General features: G+C 50.0%; 3 protein-coding genes across 11 annotated transcripts in view; 1 reads left to right on the top strand and 2 right to left on the bottom strand.

Annotated features, from left to right (window-relative positions):
• Positions 1-3489, bottom strand: part of Plppr2 (phospholipid phosphatase related 2) — a 12646-nt gene extending 9157 nt beyond the window's left edge. The window contains exons 1-3 of one of the 4 annotated variants that reach the window (XM_028763777.1): positions 3349-3489; positions 1980-2149; positions 1156-1235 (exon numbers count right to left, since the gene is read on the bottom strand). In XM_028763777.1, coding sequence (XP_028619610.1) covers positions 1156-1221 — 66 coding nt within the window. In that variant the 5' untranslated portion in view covers positions 1222-1235; positions 1980-2149; positions 3349-3489. Of the gene's footprint in view, positions 1-1155; positions 1236-1347; positions 1811-1979; positions 2150-3348 lie in introns of those variants that run through there. The other 3 variants (XM_028763779.1, XM_028763778.1, XM_028763776.1) reach the window with 3 other exon arrangements.
• Positions 3490-4455: 966 nt separating this feature from the next.
• Ccdc159 (coiled-coil domain containing 159) lies at positions 4456-12432 on the bottom strand. Of its 5 annotated transcripts, XM_028763856.1 has the most exons (12): positions 12194-12432; positions 10611-10744; positions 10310-10530; positions 8729-8762; positions 8275-8363; positions 8116-8197; positions 7063-7258; positions 6653-6720; positions 6501-6577; positions 6085-6206; positions 5804-5886; positions 4752-5007 (listed from the first exon to the last, which is right to left on the bottom strand). In XM_028763856.1, the coding sequence occupies exons 1-12, from the start codon at positions 12202-12204 to the stop codon at positions 4856-4858; spliced, it is 1269 nt and encodes a 422-aa protein (XP_028619689.1). In that variant the 5' UTR covers positions 12205-12432; the 3' UTR covers positions 4752-4855. The 5 variants fall into 5 exon arrangements, with proteins under 5 accessions (XP_028619686.1, XP_028619689.1, XP_028619688.1 ...); XM_028763853.1 differs by lacking the exons at positions 10611-10744; positions 12194-12432 and adding an exon at positions 4456-4741 and having other exon boundaries at positions 4909-5007; positions 10310-10518; XM_028763855.1 differs by lacking the exons at positions 10310-10530; positions 10611-10744 and having other exon boundaries at positions 12197-12428.
• On the top strand, positions 12392-17165 carry Tmem205 (transmembrane protein 205). Of its 2 annotated transcripts, none has more exons than XM_028763859.1 (4): positions 12392-12635; positions 13577-13685; positions 13782-13945; positions 16823-17165. In XM_028763859.1, the coding sequence occupies exons 2-4, from the start codon at positions 13586-13588 to the stop codon at positions 17126-17128; spliced, it is 570 nt and encodes a 189-aa protein (XP_028619692.1). In that variant the 5' UTR covers positions 12392-12635; positions 13577-13585; the 3' UTR covers positions 17129-17165. The 2 variants fall into 2 exon arrangements, with proteins under 2 accessions (XP_028619692.1, XP_028619690.1); XM_028763857.1 differs by having other exon boundaries at positions 12552-12624.
• The last annotated feature ends 1488 nt before the right edge of the window (positions 17166-18653 follow it).

Raw genomic sequence — 18653 nt, 5'->3', positions numbered from 1 at the left:
GCTTAGAACTCACTATGGAATTGGGAACATAGCCCAGGATAGCTTAGGACTCACTATGGAATTGGGAATATAACCCAGGATAGATTAGAACTCACTATGGAATTGGGCCTGACTCCTGATTCTCCACCTCCCTAGCGCTGGGGTTACTGCTGTAGGTTAGTACACCTCGTTTATTCAGCGCTAGGGATAGAACCCAGGGCGGGATGCAGGCGAGGCAAGTCTCTGGCCACAGACCCACATCCTCAACACCATTTTTTAGTTACCTGTTTATTTACTTATTATTTTTAGATGATCTCATTTTGTGTCCCGGGCTGGTCTGGAAATCATAAAACTTTTTTTTATTTGAAACAAGGTTTCCCAGGCTGGCCTGGAACTCACTGTGTAGATCAGGCTGGCCTAGAGTTCACCAGAATATACATGCCTTTGCCTCCCTAGAGCTGTGATTAAAGGTATGTGTGACCACACCTGGCTCATTTCTTTGAGACAGGATCTCATCCACAGTTCTTGCTGGCCTGACCATGTATAAGGACTGGTCTTGAATTTGCAGACATTCTCCTGCCTCTGCCTCCTTCTCCTGAATGTTAGGATTACAACTATGCATTACAATGGCTGTGCCTTGCAATTCTTTCCCTCCCTTTCTATCTTTTTTTTAAAAAACAGTCTCATGTAGCCCAGGCTAGCCTTGACATCCCTGAAATCCTTCTCCTTCAGCCTCCCAAATGCTGAGGTTACACATATATGCCCTGTTAATTATCTGCATTTTAGAGATGAAGAAACAGGCTCAGGCATGCAAAGCCCCAAAGTGTGATGGATTAGGGCAAAATGGGGCCAGAATCCAGAGAGGAATACTTCTGATTCCAAGCCTGCCACCACACCTCAAGAGACAGGGGGCAGCAGCAGAGGTTCTGAGGTAATGGGGTGTAAGAGGTCAGAGAACCAGATGGTAGGGTTGACTGGAGCCAGGAAGGAGGAGAAATGAGTACAGGCCAGGAGCAGGGGACAGGCTGGGCAGGGACAGAGGGGCAGAGGGGCAGAGGGGCAGAGGGGCAGAGGGGCAGAGGGACAGAGGGACAGAGGGACAGAGGGACAGAGGGACAGAGGGGCAGAGGGGCAAAGGGGCAGAGGCCTTTCTCAGAGTGGCTCTGAGGTTCTCACCTCCACGAAGACAAAGCAGGGGATGATGGAGAAACTCCGCTTCAGGTGAGGTCTCCCTCCAGCCATGGTGAAGGCCAGGCCTGTGGAGGGAGAGGGAGCGGGAACACTGGGGGCACAGCACTGAGTAAATGAGGCTCCATGGACTTTTGCATCTGCTCTTTAACCTGGCCATGCTCGGCCACCAGTTCCCACCTTGCTGGCCCCTGCTCCTGCTCACTGGACATCCTTGCCTCCTCTCACGCAGGGCTCTGAGGTCTGCCAGTGAGCTGAGGCTTTTTTTTCCTAGTTGCATTTATTTGTTGCATCTGTGCACGTGTGTCACACAGTTCATGTGGAGATCAGATGGCAACCTATAGAGGTTGGTTCTCTCGAAAGATTCTATAGTGACCTCTTCTCTCTACCTTCAATTAGAGAAATTCAGCAGACCCCATGCCTTTCATGGGGGCCTCTAACCGGCCCTTAGAGGGAACACCTTAAGCTTTAGAGAAGGGAGGCTCTCTCCTTGGTACCGTTGTCATATTTTAGGAAACTTCATCTTTGCCCAGAGCCCCCATGCTTCTTGCCCTCTCGCTTCTTCAAGTCTCTTCCACCATGGCCTCACATCCCCCTCCCCTGTCCTCATGGGCTGTGGTATCTGGTGTGGGCTGATAGCCAGATACTCCCTCTTTCCCAGCTGCCTCTCATCCCACCCCCCATCCTCCCAGGCCAGCTGCCTCTCCAGTCTCCTCTCACCAACCACCCCCCCCAACGTCTAACTTCAATTCCCAAGGCATCAGTAGCCAATACTGCCAAACCAGCTTATACCCAGTGACACCTGGTCTCACCTGTGAAAGCACCCTAGGGCTTCCTACAGGCATCCACCTCCACTATCACCAACTCACAGCCACTCCTTGAAGTCAGCAGGGCAAGAACACTCATCTCCATTGCACGGATGTGGAAACTGAGGCCCAGGCAGGTGAGGGTGGGCACTGTGCATCCAGGGCTCCATTGAAGCCTACTCCACAGAGTGACATATTGGGGTGAGGGTCACCATAGGTTCCAGGTATACAGAGTCACCCATATTGGCACTCCCACACAAGATATAACCCAGGGTGGCTTCCATCCCAAACACCACACACAGGGACATCTCAGAACATGACATCCATCCATTCCACAGCAAGAGACAAGCACACTGTGTGGGGCGCCTGTTTCATGCTGAGCAAACCAGATTTGCTCATTCACACAAATCCCCAGTACTCCTAAACACACACACACACACACACACACACACACACACAGAGTTTGCATACGGCCTGTCATAGACACCCACACAGATGGATGGAACATACCCCCTCAAACACACAGAGACACAGAGAGACATCCCAGCCCCCCACAAATCCTTGCCCTGATACAGTCAACGCCATAGACTCAAGGTTGCTAACCACTTAGAATCACAGCAGAGTCACTCCACACAATGAAAGTCACAGAATGGGTCACAGAGTCACACCCCCAGTTACAAGGCGCTCAATGACAATCACACACATGAACACCCTCTCCACAGTCATAGGAGAGACAGCGTGCCACCCACAGCCTCAGCCACATGGTCAGGCCGGGATATATGTGACAGGGACTCGAAGCACACACAAAAGGCACCTAAGAGGAGACACCTGCCAGATTGCAAAACAGACACACAACATCAGAAAGAACACAACAGTAACTACAAAATGACAGATCACACAATTAGACACCAGCACACACACACACACACACACACACACACACACACACACACGGAAGCCAGTGCATGTTCTCTCTCTCTCTCTCTCTCTCTCTCTCTCTCACACACACACACACACACACACACACACACACACAAAATCAGTGGACACACCCGAACACATCACAGCCACACTACCAGTTACACAACCACACACCAACACGGGGCAGCTACACCATCATTCATCCACAACCACCCTTGCAGCACTGTGGCCTGGCTCTTGAGGCTGGGGGGGGGGTCCCCTCCGCCAGGTTCCCCTCCCCCAACCCCATCTAAAGCCCTAGATCGCCGCCTCCCTTCCCCCTAGCTGTCCCCCCCTCCGCAATGGACCCGCAGGGAACGGATCAGAAAGACCCATGTCCATGGTCTGGACCTGCGTGTCCAGGCTGGACAGCCCCCCGGGCTAGAAAGAGGGGGCGCCCACGCTTCTCCCTCACCCTGTCTAGGCCGCCGCCGCCTGAACCCTCCGCTCCCTCTAGACGGTCCCGGTGCCGCAGAACAGTCAGACAGATCGCTGGTCAGGCAGGCGGACACCGAGATGAAGTCTGGACCGCTGGACTTGCCGCTCCGCGCAGACTCCGTGGCCGAGGCAGGGGCGGGGCCACAGGGTGCCTTATTTGTATAACCCAGTGAGGCGGGGGCACGAGCCATCATTTGCATAACCCAGTGGAGGGCGGGCCCAAGCCTCTTTTTAGCCAGACAGGCGGGGCCACTGGGTTCTTCATTTGCATAACACAGATGGGCGGGGAGTTGTTAGCATTCCGGGGCGGGGCTATTAGCACTCATTTGCATAACTCAATGAGGCGGGGCTGGATGTGTAGGCAGAAATTAGAAGGGGAAAGAGTGGAGATAAGAGAGTAAGGACTAGGAAGGACTGGATGAGGGAAGAGAGCAGCTCAGCCTCTTCAAAGAACACCCTCTGGTACGCCTCTCCCCATTTGGCCTCCCAGCTCCATTTTTGTGTTGAGACAGGGTCTCAGGCAGCTCAAGCTGGTCTCCAGTTTTCTCTGTCGCCAAGACTATCCTTGAACATTGGATCCTCCTGCCTCTTCCTCCTTGAGTGCTGGAATTTCAGACCTGTTCCACCACATCCGGTTTGTATGATGGGGTTGGAACGCAAAGCTTCCTGCATGCTAGGCAAATGTTGTCCTGATTCTGTGTTTTTAACTTTTTAAAATTGCATTTATTTGCTGGGCAGTGGTGGCCTCATGCCTTTAATCCCAGAACTTGGGAGGCTGAGGCAGATGAATCTCTGTAAATCTGATGCCAGCCTGGTCTACAGAGAGAGTTCCAGGACAGCCAGGGCTAGAGAAACCCTGTCTTAAATTTTTTTTAATTACATTTATTTATCAGGATGTATGCTAGTGTGTATTTATAGGTTCGAGGACAACTTGCATGAATCAGTTCTCTACCACAGTGAGGGTCCCTGGGATTAAACTCAGGTCTTCAGACTTGGTGGCGAGTGCCTTTACCCAGTGAGCCATTTGGTCCAATTCTGTGTTTTTGAAACAAGATCTCCTGTGGCTCAGGCTGGTCCCATCATACTTGGCTGTGTTAACTTTAATGTGATATGCCTATTTCCACCTACCTCCCAAATCCTTGGATCACATGCCCAACTAACACACCCTAAATCTTGTCTCACTGTCCACACATCCTCAAAAGTGCCCAGTCTCTGCATCCTCTGAGATAACAGAGTTATCTGGGGTTGGCATGGAGAGGACCCCAGACTCTGGAACCAGCGGCTGCAAAGGCCCAGGGTGGAGGAAGGTCTCAGCTAGTTTATTTTCTCTCTGGAGGGGTCTTCAGGGCAAGCAGTCCCAGCTGCTCAAGCTACGGGGAAAGAAGGTAGGTCGTAGTCTGGTTTGAACCTGGAAAACTCAGGGTTGCCAGCCAGGGACCAAATGCCCAGTTAGAGTGCCAGCCTCAAGGCCTACACTGTGGGCCTCACAAGTGGGCCAGATGGTAAGGGGTCGAGAGGGGCTGCGTAGGGTCTGTACCGGGAGGGTAGGATCCACTCTTGCTGAAAGGTCTCTCCCAGTCAGAATCCGAGTCCCAGGAGGGGCACTGAGAACTTTGGCACTGGTGTCCTTTCTGGCCTGTGGAAGAGACATGCCATCCTGGCCCTTCAGGTCCTCAATATGACCCTCTAGCAACTTCAGAATATGGACTCCATATCCCCTGAGATGAAACCACACTGATTTATGATCCAGACACCCACATCCCTTTGGTGACCCAAAGTAAATTATATCAGTGACCCTTTAAATGTTTTCCTTAAAAGATCCCATAGAGGGCCAGAGAGGTGGCTCAGTGGTTAAAAGCACTACTGCTTGCTCTTCCAGAGGACCCAGGTTCAATTCCCAGCACCCACATGGTGGCTCACAACCCTCTGTAACTCTAGTTCCAGAGGGTCTGATGCCTTCTTCTGGCCTCTGAGGCACCAGGCATGCAGGCAGTGCACAGATATATTCAAAATACCCACAAACATAAAATGAAATAAAATAAAATACATCTTTTAAAAATTCCATTGAGCCAGGAATGGTTGCACACATCTGTAACCCCAGAATAGAGGAGGAGCAAGTAGGGGGGCTGGGAGTCAGGTCTTCCTTGACTACGGAGTAAGTTTAAGTCAATCTAGGCTATGTGAGACTATATCTCAAAAAAAGAAAGAGGGAAAAAAATCTCACAGATCCTAAATGTGACCCCAAAATGACTTGTGCATGAAACACCCAGGCTGGTCTTGAGTTTGAGGTCCTCTTTCACCCACCCCCTAATTTCTGGGGTTCTGCCTTCTACAAAATCTCAACCAGTCTCTCAGATATCCAATGTAGCCTTGAAACCCCAGGTTATGTGACCCTCCAAAGGTGACCTCCCCCATTACATTCGGGCCCTCACCCCTGAGACTGGAGGCCCTGGGTCTGGTGCCCATGGACAAAGCAATACAGTCGATGGAGCTCTGCAGACTGTGAACAGCAGACCTGTGGGGAGACAGAGAGACAGGGGCCCCGGGAGGTGCTGGGGTATCCAGGGTAGCTCTGAATCAGAGCTAGGGACAGAGTGGCTGAGGAAGGGATGATTCCTACACGTAGGAACCAACTGGGTTCCAGATGCAGCAGGTAGAGAGGCTGGTTAGAGGGGGTTAGGGGATCAGAAGTCACACCGGAAGCTAGCCTCACCATATGTCACTCAGCTCCTTCTGAAGGTCATCCTTACAGCAACCACTGCCTTCTGCGGGCACCCCCTCAGCCTCTGGCCATGAGGATGAATCAAATGCCTGCTGCTTCATCTTGGTAAGAACCTAAGGTTCGGGACAGGTCGGAGGAGCAAGTGATTAGACACACAAGTACTGGTGACCATAGGAAAAGGTAATCGTGATGTAGCACTTCAATTCCAGGCTGTATTGAGAGCATGGAATCCTCAGTGAGCACAACTATGGAGAGGCAAATCGAGCCCAGAGAGGCAAGGTGATTTGCCCTCAATCACACAGCATTAAGTGGCAGAGCTGAGCGTTGCCTCCTAGAGTCCAGCTATGGAAGCTAGAGGCCGCGCCCCCTGGCCCAGTGTCCCGCAGGCGCTCACTTTCTCCGCTCACCTTGCGGCACTTCACCTGTGTTTTTTGCATCTTCTGGATATTCAGGAGATTCTCTGAGATCTCATCCTCCTGGTCCTCTGTTGGGGAAGAGGTGTCAGTGAACAGGGGAAGCGAAGTAGCCCCGTACCCCTTCCAGGCTTCTAGGAACTCACGGAGCTTCTGATAGATGAAAGTCACCTCTTCCCGCACCAGCTCCAGTTCCTCCCACAAGAACTTCTTGCTGAAGGGAGAGAGGAGCCTAGACCCACACCCCAGGCCCAATCCCCAGGCCTCCATAGCCTCCCACGCCCCCATCTGCCCAGCACAACAGCCATAGACTCCTCCCACCGCCCTGTCTCCTGCCTCCTTCCCCATCCCACATCCAGCATGCTGTCTCTTCTCCCTAACCTTCCAAGTCTCTCAGACTCCTCAACACCCACTCTCTGGCCACCTATATTCTCTGAGTGTCCTTTCCTGTCCCCGTGTTGTGTCCTCCAAGCCTTCCACTCCCTGCTCTATTAAGTTCCTTCAATGGTGTCCTGCTTTCTTGAAACCTCCACGCTGTCCTCCTGCCCACACCCACCTGTCCCGGATCTCCTGGGCCAACAGCTGCAGGCAGCGAGTAGTACGGGCCCGTTGCAGTTCCTCACCTTCCTTCAGTGTCTTCTGCAACCCCCGCAGGCCTTGAGCCAGGGCCCCATACAGTTCCTGTCGGCCCTGCTCTGTGCTCCACTTACGGCTGTCTTTCTCTCCTTGGCGGCTCGTGGGGTTCAGCACTTCTGTAGAGGCGGTGGGATACTCTTGGTTTTATTTTTGTGTGTATGGATCTACATGGATCTACATGTTCACATGTTTGCGCAGGTGTGTGCACAAGTATACAGGCTGTGTGTGAGGTAGGGAGGTAATTCTCCACATCATCTTTTGACAGGGGTCTCTTACTGAACCTGAAGCTTGAAGATTCCGGTAGCCTGGCTAGCAAGGGAGCCCAGGATTCTTCCTATCTCCAACTCTGAAGAACCGGGATTAAGTGTGTCCCCACTGAGCCTGGCTTTTAAATAATAACAGAGCCATCTCCCCGGCCCCAGAATGTTTTTAAGTTTTAAGATTACTTATTTTTATTTTATGTGGCTTATGTTCTGTGGATGTTTTGCCTGGTGCCCATGGAGGCCAGAGGAAGGTGTCCTATTAGCTGGAATGGAAGTGATAGAGGGTTGAGGCTACCACGTGGATACTGGGACCAGAACCTGAGACCTCTGCACGACCAGCCAGTGCTCTTACCTGACAAGCCATCGTTCAGCCTGAGGCGTCTGGTCTTTTTTGTTTCTCAGACAATTCTAGTCAACTCCCTAATTAGATAACCTTGACTGATCCTCTTGCTTTTGTCCCCCAAGTGTTAGGATCACAGGTATACACCACCTGGTCCAGTCTTATTCCAGACTGAAGATGGAACCCAGAATTTCATGTATGCTAGGCAAGTGCCCTACCAACTGAGGCCCAGTCCCAAAAGGTGGAAAACTGGTGTGGGCCTGAGGCTAGCTGTGACCTCAGCTTTTTAGGCCTGTTTCCACCTTGACCTGGAACTTACTTTTCAGGCACCACAAACTTCCTCAGACCTTGGCCTTTGTTTCACCCTCACCTTCAAGCTGCTGGATCTTGATCTGTTGTAGACAGCTCTCCTTCTCCAGCATGGTCACAGAGTGGTTCAGGAACTCGAAAGCCTGGAGGGACAGGAGGTGAGGGCCTGGAGTGGGGAGGAGGATGAGAACAGGGGTGCAGAGGGTGGGGGGGGACTCACCTTGCTCTGAGCCTGCAGCTGGGTCCTGAGAGACTCCAGTTCACATCGCAAGAGCTTCTGAGAGTCAGGAATTAGCATGGTGTTCTTAACTGTGGGGAGAGGCAAGCGTGAGCCATGGCTGAGGTAAGATCAGGGCAGAGATGAGGGCGACCGAAGAGGAGGGGCAGCATAGAGCAGGAGACCCCCTTGAAGCATTTAATGAGCATGGGTCTTGATACTGGAGAAGAAGAAAGTGGAAAGTGGCCCTGCAGGGTAGTTCTGTAGGTAGGTGCTTGCCACTAAGACCGGTGACTCGAGTTTGATCCCAGGGACCCACAAGATAGGAGAGAACCAACCCTGGTAAGTTATCTTCTGACCTTCAAATGTGTGTCGTGGCACACACTCTCAAACACAGGGAGTAAATACAGAAGTAAAAATTAAATAGGGATAGAAACCCCTCCAGTCTCACGCTCACCTTTAATTTTGGAAGAGCTGGGCTCCAGGGACTTCTGGGGCAAGAGGAGAAGAGTGTGATAATGTGTCCTTAGATAGTTTAACTTACTGCAGCCCTACCTGGAGGGTGGGGCAGGAATGGTTCTCCTGAGTTCTGGTTATCTCAATCAGGCAAAACTGTCCTGGGGGCATTCATCCATGACCCCTACCCCAAAATTGATCATCTGCACATGCTCAGAAGTGCACTTGTGTACCTCATCTCTATGTCTGTGGGACACTGAGTTGACCCTGACATAAAACAGATACCAAGCTGTCCCTGGTTTGACCTTTCTCCATCAGAGTGGAAGACATCAACTACAGCAATGTCTATAATAAATACCATTAGCACTTACTTGACATACCACAAACTGTTGTTTGTTTGAGACAGGGTTTGTGCAGCTCTGGCTGTCCTAGAACTCACTGTGTAGACCAGGGTGGACTCAAACTCATAGAGATCTGCCTACCTCTGCCTCCCAAGTGCTGGGATTAAAGGTGTGTACCACAACCACCCAGCCACAAGCTATTATTAAACACAATCAGCCATACAAACACACAATTTTCATCACTAGTATGAGTCTCACACACAATAAGAAACCATATAGATACAAAACCAAGCAAAACCAACCAACCAAACAAACAACAACAACAACAACAACAAAATAACCCACAAAAAGCCAGACAGACATCCTCATGTCTGAAGAGATAGTTCAAGGTCTTTAAGGGGACCAAAATTTGGTCCCAGTGGTCCACCACCACTTAAAACTCTAGCTTCAGGAGATCCAATGTGCTCTTCTGGCCTCCACAGACACCTTGCATTAAAGTGCACATAACCACATAGACACACACACACTTGGGAGGCAGTAGCAGCTGGATCTTTATGAGTTTGACACTATCCTGGTCTACATAGCTTTAGACCAGCCTTTTAAAAAAACACATAATGTTTTTGAAGACCAAATTATCCAGGTCAGAAGGCTCACAATTAACTACCTGAACTTCAGCTCTAGGGATCTAATGCCCTCTTCTAGCTTCTCAAGGAATTGCACTCATGTACACAAATACACACACACACACACACACACACACACACACACATCTTCAAAAAATGAAAGTCAGGCCAGGCAGTGGTGGCACACCCCTTTAATCCCAGCACTTAGAAAACAGAGACAGGTGCATCTTTGAGTTCTAGACCAGCCTGGTCTACAGAGTGAGCTCCAGGATAGCCAGGGCTACACAAAGAAACCCTGTTTCAGAAAACAGAAAACAACCAACAAAGACCTAATGTCTCCATCCTAGAATCCTAGCATTCAGGAAATGTAGGCATAAGAAACAGGAGTTCAAATCCAGCTTTGGCTACAGAATAAACTCAGAGTCAGCTTGGGCTACAATGGACACTGTCTCATGGTAACAAGCAAAGACACACAGTTAGGAGTCCTCCGGGTGCTTCCTCACTCCCTCGCATGTGCCGAGTGCACACATCCAGCCCTGTAGACCCTTCCCTGTGCTTCACAGTAGAACACGGCAAGTTCATTCTTAGGTTAAGGAGGGTTCCCTAAGTGGGGGTAACCTTGGCTATGCCGTGGTTCCTCTTCACAAGGTCCTGGTCATGATATTCGTCCTTGCTCAAGTTGGAATAGGGTATAGCCTCATGAGACTGAGGTTCTGACTCCCACTCCTTCTGCCAGGCCACAGGCTTCACTGCTTGTTCAGAAGCAGTGTTCACAATCTCAGGCTCCAAGGTCCTGGACCAGTGAGTCATACAGGCCAAAGCCTTGTCTGAGGAGGACCCTAGGGGGACAAAGGTTTCCTTCAGGGACAAGTGAAAACGCTTGTAATTGTCAGCCCCTCCCAGCCCTCCAAATGTCTACCGGGCTCTCCAAGAGGTGGTGAGTACTTGCCCCTCTCCTTAGCAGGCCAAGATGTGATGGAGAGTGAGGGAGGTGAGCAGAGATGAGAGAAACAGTAGTCAGAGTCCCGGGATAGGCCAGCCAAAAGAGGGTCGCTGCAGAGGGGGGACGGGAGGAGCTCTGAGACCAGTCTCTAACTCCCGATCCTTTTATTTTAGCTAGATATTCTTTTGAGACAGTCTCATGTAGCCCAGGCTGGCCTCCAACTCAATATGTAGGTAAGGATGATCTTGAATTCCTGATCCTCCATCTTCCGCCTCCCCGCTGGCTTGGATGACAGGCGTGTGTCACTGCATCTAGTTTTTACAGTGCTGGGGATGGATCCCAGCTGCGTGCTTGCTAGGGAGATGCTCTACCAACTGAGAGCCAGCCCCAGACACCTAACCTCTTTAGAGTCTCCACAAAGAGACTCCTCAGAGATGTTTCAGCCAGAATCTCCTCAGTTTTGGCAGACGTGGAAACCAGACGAAAGGGGAACCCAAACCCAGACTTCCACGTAAACCCGAGGCCTTGGAGGGCTGGAGAGAGCAAACAGCTTGCCGCCATGCCTGACATGACTGTATCCCCCGTGGCCAGCTTGAAGGTAGGAGGAGAGAACCAACTCCACAAGGTGGTCCTCTGACATGTGTACAATGACACATGCACACTGAAGACATACCGCATGCACACACAAGAATAACAAAGTGTTATATTATAAAAGGGACATAAAGTAGTCACATGCCTTTAATCCCAGCACTCAGGAGGCAGAGACAGGCAAATCTCTCTGAGTTCAAGGAGGCTAGCCTGGTCTACTTGGTGACTCTCAGTCCAGTCAGACTGTCCAGGCAAGAGACCCTGTCACAAAAACCTTTTAAAAAATGGCTTGAGAGTTGATTTAGCTGCTTTTCCTGAATACCCAGGTTCAATTTCGCAGCACCGCTATGGTGGCTCACAACCTTCTGTGTCTCCAGTTCCAGAGGATTTGATCCCCTCTTCTGACTTCTACAGGCACTGGACATGAAAGCAGTGCCCAGACATATATACAAGCAAACCGTTAACAGAAAACAAAATTTAAAAATCTGAAACGAACAAACAAAACACATAAAGGACAGGAGGTGGCAGTTCATACCAGCACTCAGGGGATCCCTGAGTTTCAGGCCAGCCTAGTCTACAAAGCTGGTTCCAGGCCTGCTAGGGCTACCCAGTGAGAATCAGTCAGAGGGGAAAAACATTATATATACTCTATTGGGTTGCCCTGATTACACAGATTTAGCCCAGTGCTTGTAAACGAAAATTTGTTCTAGAATGTAACCTGAGGACCACAGATACCCTAGAAGATTAGAGCAGGGAAACGAAAGAGGCATTCCTGAGCTTCACCGCCAGAAGGTCCCCAACTGTGCCTGCCCTCCGCCAACCCCAATTGAGTCTTCTGCTGTCCCCTTCTCCGGAGAATTCTTCGAGCGAGGGGGCGTAACCATTTCTATTAGCCCTGCCCCTTGTTCTGTCAATCTAACACCGGGCCAGTCTCCCGATCCCCTCTTCCATCCCCACCTACTACCGCATACCACCTATTCATGCTCTCCCATCAGGGACCACGAAGCCAGTCCCAGCTGTGACGCTGAAGTTTTGATCCCCTGGGGACACCATCGTTGGAAAACTCGGGGAGGCCAAAGGTGGAGTCACAGAGAAGGGCGTGGTCCTCCCTTAAGCCACGCCCGCTCTCTCCGGGTCAGGCGCGGAGTTCATTGGCGCCTGAGCATCTACGGTGTGACTGGATGAAGTTCGGAGAGGCGAGATGGACGGATGATTCCCGCAAGCCAACTGGGCGATCCTTAAGTGGGTGAGTCCAGAGGAGTCAGAGCTGTGATCTTATTGGCTTCTGGTTGGTTGGGAGGTGGGGCGAGGCCTGCGGGGAGGAAGAAAACCTGGGAGAACTCAGGCAAGCCGGAGCTGCGCAGGAGCTGCCCGGGTTATTGGTCCCTACGTCTGACCTCGGGTGCGCCTACGGTGGGGTCATATGGGCGCTCCGGAGGTGCTTTGGGATGTTTCTAGGATATCTCGGGTTTGCGGATGAGCGTTCTTAGATGTCTGCAGAGCTAGGGTAATCTCTGAAGACCTAGGGATGTGAATTTGAGTTGCTGGGATTCAAGCTTTTGGGGTGCAGTGGACGTTGGGGGTTTAGAGACAGCCTTTTGTTCTAGAATTTTGGTTTGAGACAAGGCCACATGTATCTCTGGTTGGCCTCCAACTCCTGCCCCTCCTATCTCTACTTTTGTGCTGGAACGACAGGAGATAGCCAGAGCCTGTTTTACGCAGAGCTGGAGATGGAACGCAGGGCTTCCTGCACGCGAGGCAAACGCTCTGCCCGCATAGCCACTGGCCCAGCTGGAGCCTGAGATGTTTGTTTACTTATTTATTTTGAGATAGTCACACTGTATCTCAGGCAGTCCTCAAAATCAGTGATTTTCCTGCATCTTCCTCTGATATGTTGGGATTACAACTGTGAATCACCAGGCCAGTTTCTATGTTTTTAAATGCCTTTTGTAATCTTTTTCTAACCTTGAATTAGAGAAGTGCCTCCGCACTGACTCCATCTTCCAAGTGTTGGGGATTTACAGGTATGGGCCTTCATGCTGGGTGACATTGTTTATTTATCATTATTAGTATTATTTTGCAAGTATGGAGGGAGAAGAGAGTGTGAGGCCAACACCAACGAAGGCCCCGACCTCAGAGTCACAATTCCAGCCCCAAGCCTGAGCGCAGATAGACTGGTTGGGCTTGAGATTGTCTAGGGACTACTTTGGGTCGTCTTCCAACTGCCATTCCCAGTTTGTTTTCTCTCCTCTTTGCATCAGTATGAGGCTGGCCCTATGCACTCTCTACCAAGGCCTCAAGGCTAGGGGGCAAAGGTTGAAGGTTAAGCTGAGTCACCGCTGCTTCCTTCCCAGGGCGGCAAAATGGAAGACAGTGAGGATCCAGGAAGTCTGATTAAAGTGATCCACTTGCTGGTCTTGTCTGGTGCCTGGGGCATGCAGGTGTGGGTGACCTTTGCCTCAGGTAGGGACCCTCCAACCTGTTATTTAGTGTGAGGACTGAGCGGGAGGGGGATCCAGAAGTGTCCTAACCGGGTGTCTGTGGCCCTCCACCTCCCAGGGTTCCTGCTTTTTCGGAGCCTCCCGAGGCACACGTTCGGACTTGTGCAGAGCAAGCTCTTCCCAATCTATTTTCACGTCTCCTTGGGCTGTGCCTTCATCAACCTCTGCATCTTGGCACCACAGCGAGCCTGGATTCACCTCACACTGTGGGAAGTCAGTCAGGTATGAGGATTTGAGGTTCCCCAAGAACACTTAAGGAGACTTTGTTTAATTTCAGTGTGTGTGTTTGGATGTGTACATTCATGTGTACAACCATAGAAAGAGAGACCAGAGGTTGATGTTAGGTATCTTCCTCTCTCTCTCTCTCTCTCTCTCTCTATATATATATATATATATATATATATATATATATATATGACTTTTGAGACAGGCTTTCTCTGTGTAGCCTTGGCTGCTATTCTAGAATTCACTCTGTAGACCAGGCTGGCCATGAACTCAGAGATTAGTCTGCTTCTGCCTCCTGAGTGCTAGGATTAAATGTATGGCCACCACCACCCAACTTATTTATTTACTTTTGTTCTTCTGAGACAGAATCTCTCTACAGAGCCCTGGCTGTCCTGGAACTCACTATGTAGACCAGGCTGGCTTCCAACTCACAGACATCCACCTGATTCTGCATTCCAAGGGCTGGGATTAAAGGCTTATACCACCCCACCTAGCTTATTTATTTTTTTGAGACCGGGTCTCTCATTGAACCTGAAGCTCTAGCTGATTTGGTCAGAGAAGCTGGCTGGAAATCTCCAGGGATCCTTCTAGCTCTGTCTCCCCAGCATTGAGATTATAGGCGTGAGCCTCCATGCCTGGCCACTCAAATAAAACTGAACTCAGTCTCAGCAAGCAGTATGCTCTCTTAACTGATGAGCCATCTCTACATCCCCAAGGGATAGAGAGCCCAGGCTAGCCTCAAATTTGTGATTTTCCTGCTTCCACTTCTTTAGGGTAGCCTACCAGTGTGTGCCACCACCATCTGTTCAAGTGACATTGTTTTGAAAGGGACAAAGAAATGCCTCTTTTTCCTAGCAAAGACAGAACTGACCACTGGGTATCCTTGAATGGTGCACACATCCTGCATAGCTGCTCCCAGCAGCCCTCTCTGTCTAGCCTTATCTTCCCCACTAGCTCCTGTTTCCTCTCTGCCCAATACCTGGGCCTCCTGCCAAACTGGAGTGACTCAGCTGAGCCGAGACACTAACCTCAGTTCATTGTTTAGAAACTAGACGGACTGGGAATTTAGGTTTCCCTCTCTCCACACATTCTCTCAGCCAGAGTGTAAGGAACAATCCCTGCAGCTCAGCTTTCCCGCCCTCTCTCCCTCTGTTCTTGAAGTTTTCAGATGTGGGTGGGTGAGGCCTTATCTATGTTTCAAGAGGAACCCATCAGTCTGATGTGGTGGTGTACATACACACATGTTACCCCAGGAGGCTGTGCCAGGGAGATTGCAAAAGTTAGTAAGACTCTATCAAACAACAACAAAAACAAGCCAGGTCTATTGGTTCTTAACTTTAGTTTCAGCATTCTGGAGGTAGAGGCAGGAGATTTTCTGTGAGTTCCAGGATAGCCTGTTCTACATAGAGAGTTCCAGGATAGCCAGGGCTGCAGAGAGAGACCCTGTCTCAAAACAAAGGGAAACAAACAAAAACAAAAAAACCAATTAACTAAAAATAAAAATATAAATAAAAAGACCAAGGCCGATGTAGTGGAGACACCTAAAATCCCTGGCTTGAGAGGTGGAGGTCAGGAGTTCAAGGCCAGGGTCAGTTGCATAGGAAGTTTGAAACCAGCCTGAGCTACTGAGATCCTGTCTCAACATGCTCCCTCCAAAAGAATAATCTGGAGATCAGAGAGGATTATGGGTAACTGGTATTCCCCAGGTGTTTAATTCATTTCCTGTTGGTCCAGTGTCAGTTCCTTAGGTCTGAGATTGGATCACAGAAGAGATGGGTCCTATTTTGGGCTGTGTGTTTTTGAGCAGGTAGAATCAAAGAACAATTAGTGTTGTCTGTCTTAATTTTGGGGAGAGAAGATGGGTAAGCCCCTCATTCCAGCTGTTTGGGAGGCTTCAGCAGGTGGACTGCAAGTCTAAGGTCAGCTTTGGCTGCATAGTGAGTTCCATGCCAGCCTAGTTGACTTAGTGAGACCTCGTCTCGAAGTTAAAAGAGCAGAGGCTGGTTGGATGACCTGGAGAGAAGAGTGCTTGCCATGCAAACATGAGACCCAGGTTTGAGTCCTCAGCATCCATCCAAACGCCAAACACAGAGGTGGTACCCAACATGGGAGGGGGTGGGAGTCAAAGGTGGAGACAGGCAGATCCCTGAAGCTCCTGGGCCAATCATTCAGCCTAGCTTCATGAGGAGGTTCCAGGATCCGTGAGACACTATCTTAAAGACTAAGGTGGACGGTTTAGCGAGCTTTCAAGCCTGGTGACAATCTGAGTTGGCTCCCTGAGGGTCTATATAGTGGAAGAAGAGAAATGACTCTCTCAAGTTGTGGTCTACTCTGCGCATACATACTATGGCATACACACACGCATGCACACATGCAAATAGGTACATTCAATAAATTAAAAGAAAACAGAAAAGAGTAGAAAGACCAAAGGCAACTTCTGCCCTCCACAGAAACACATGCACCTGGTAGCACGTGTTGCACACATATGAACATGTGTACCTGTGAGCATGTGTTGCACATATATGAACAAGTATATATACCACATCTGCACAGGAGGAAAGAGGGCAGGGTGTGTAGCTCAGTAGTAGACACTTACACTTTGATTGAGGCCCCGGGATCAATCAGTTCTCAGTACTAAAAAAAAAAAAAAAAAAAAAAAAAAGGTTTTGTTTTGAAGAGGTTTCTGTATTCAGGGAACAGCAGCAAAGCAGATGGAAAAAAAGACCGTAGATAGATAGATAGATTCTTTCCTAAGGACTGCTGTTTTCAGGGAACTCTCTGGACCGTGGGGGCGCAGGCATGCCCTCTCTTGGGTCCCCTCAAGCTTCTCAGCCCCCTCACCTTACCTCCCTGTCACTCTGTCACTGTCCTCAGCTAATCCTACTGCTTCTGAGCCTCACGCTGGCCACCATCAATGCTCGCTGGCTCGAGGCTCGAACCAAGGCCGCCATGTGGGCCCTGCAGAGTATAGAGAAAGAGCGAGGCCTGGGGACAGAGGTGCCGGGCAGCCTCCAGGGCCCTGACCCCTATCGCCAGCTGCGGGAGAAGGACCCCAAGTACAGTGCTCTACGCCAGAAATTCTTCCACTACCATGGCCTGTCTTCCCTCTGTAACCTGGGGTGTCTGCTGAGCAATGGGATCTGCCTTGTGGGCCTTGCCCTGGGGCTCAGGAGCCTCTAACATGGACCCTATATGTCAATAAATGCTTCTTTGGAGATGGGTGTAGTCATTTTTTTCACCCCAAGAGAAGCCAGGGTGGTGTGGGTGTGTGTATGTGTGTGTGCATACATGTATGCACTTGTACAGCACTCAGAGCCTGGTGGCATGACACATTGGAGTGTGAGCTGTTGATGTTCGAGCATGTTTCCTCTAATTGTGACATGTATTGTGTGCCTTCTGTATACCTGGCTCAGTTCTAACCACTGCCCTTCCTATGTGTGACTGCAGTAACAGCAGGTTCCAGCCTCCCAGGAACAATCATATTTCCTATCCTTCTGACACTGGGAGTGACGTTATGACTTCTTTTGGCTGATGAGATGTGAGCAGAAGTGGCGTGGCTTTATAAGAAGTGTTTATGGACTGGAGAGATGGCTCAGCAGTTAAGGGCACTAACTGCTCTCCCAGAGGTCCTGAGTTCAATTCCCAGCAACCACAGGGTAGCTCACAACCATCTGTAACGGGATCCGATGCCCTCTTCTGATGTGTCTGAAGACAGTGACAGTGTACTTGTAAAAAACAAATAATAAATGAATCTTTAAAAAAAAAGTGTTTACAAGACGGGATAAAACTTCATCTTTCCTCAGCCCGTAGCATCCATCCCGAGATGTGAGCCTAGGTGAGTGATATCCTGGAGGCTTTGGGAGCTGCGTGTTTCTGACAATAACTCAGCTTTTCCTAGCTAATACACTCCAGCACAGCTCTGGAGTGCGGCTCTGGAGGCCGCTGTCACTCCCTTAGGCATCTGGGTGAGCAGAGGAGTTCAAGTGGCTGTGTGTATATGGTGTGTGTGTCTGTGTGTGACTGTGTCTGTGTGTGTGTCTGTGTATGGTATCTGTGTATGTCTGTGTGCGTGTGTGTCTGTGTATGTGTGTGTATGGTATGTGTGTGTGTATGTACTGTGTGTGTGTATGGTGTGTGTGTGTATGTCTGTGTGTGTTCTAAGGCAGGGTCTCTGGCTCAAGCTGACCTGGAATTCTGTGGCCCAGGTTGGCCTGAAATTCTACTGCCTCTGCCTCTCCTGTGTTAAAACTACAGGTATGAGCTTAATATCAATCTATATTTTTGTTTTGAGATAGATTCTTACTATGTAGCCAGTCTGACTTGAAACTTACTATGTGGCCCAAACTGGCCTCAAATTCATGGCAGTCCTCTTGCCTCAGCTTTCTAGTACTAGGGTTACAGATATACACCGTTTCATCTGTACAGACACACATGCAGACACAACTTTTGAGTATGATCTTGAACTCCAAATCTGTCTTCCTCCACCTCCCAAATTCTGGGATTACAAATGTAAGCCACCATACCTAAAGGTCTGTTTGTTTGTTTGTTTGTTTATTGTATGTGGAGGTCAGAGGACAACTTGTGGGATTGGTCCTTCTGTTGGTCCCTGGAACCCTGTCATCAGGCTTAGTGGCAAATGCCTTTACCCACTGTTCATTTAGATTGTTTTGAATTCCAAATCTTGCTGTGTGGGCTCAGGTAAATA

This window comes from Grammomys surdaster, unplaced genomic scaffold, assembly GCF_004785775.1.
Source record: "Grammomys surdaster isolate TR1022 unplaced genomic scaffold, NIH_TR_1.0 140, whole genome shotgun sequence".
Lineage (NCBI taxonomy): Eukaryota > Metazoa > Chordata > Mammalia > Rodentia > Muridae > Grammomys > Grammomys surdaster.
The sequence above is the reverse complement of the archived record's forward strand: the minus strand, read 5'-3'. Positions and strand labels throughout refer to the sequence as shown.

Bases quoted from the DNA above. Each gene is read 5' to 3' on its own strand.
- Tmem205 (XM_028763859.1), top strand. From the start codon at position 13,586: ATGGAAGACAGTGAGGATCCAGGAAGTCTGATTAAAGTGATCCACTTG. The intron at 13,686-13,781 runs GTAGGGACCCTC...TCCACCTCCCAG, and splicing joins GTGGGTGACCTTTGCCTCAG to GGTTCCTGCTTTTTCGGAGC. The intron at 13,946-16,822 runs GTATGAGGATTT...CACTGTCCTCAG, and splicing joins CACTGTGGGAAGTCAGTCAG to CTAATCCTACTGCTTCTGAG.
- Ccdc159 (XM_028763856.1), bottom strand. The intron at 10,531-10,610 runs GTAGACATTTGG...TTGTCCCCCTAG, and splicing joins ACCACCTCTTGGAGAGCCCG to GGTCCTCCTCAGACAAGGCT. The intron at 8,364-8,728 runs GTGAGCGTGAGA...CTCTCCCCACAG, and splicing joins CAGCTCTTCCAAAATTAAAG to TTAAGAACACCATGCTAATT.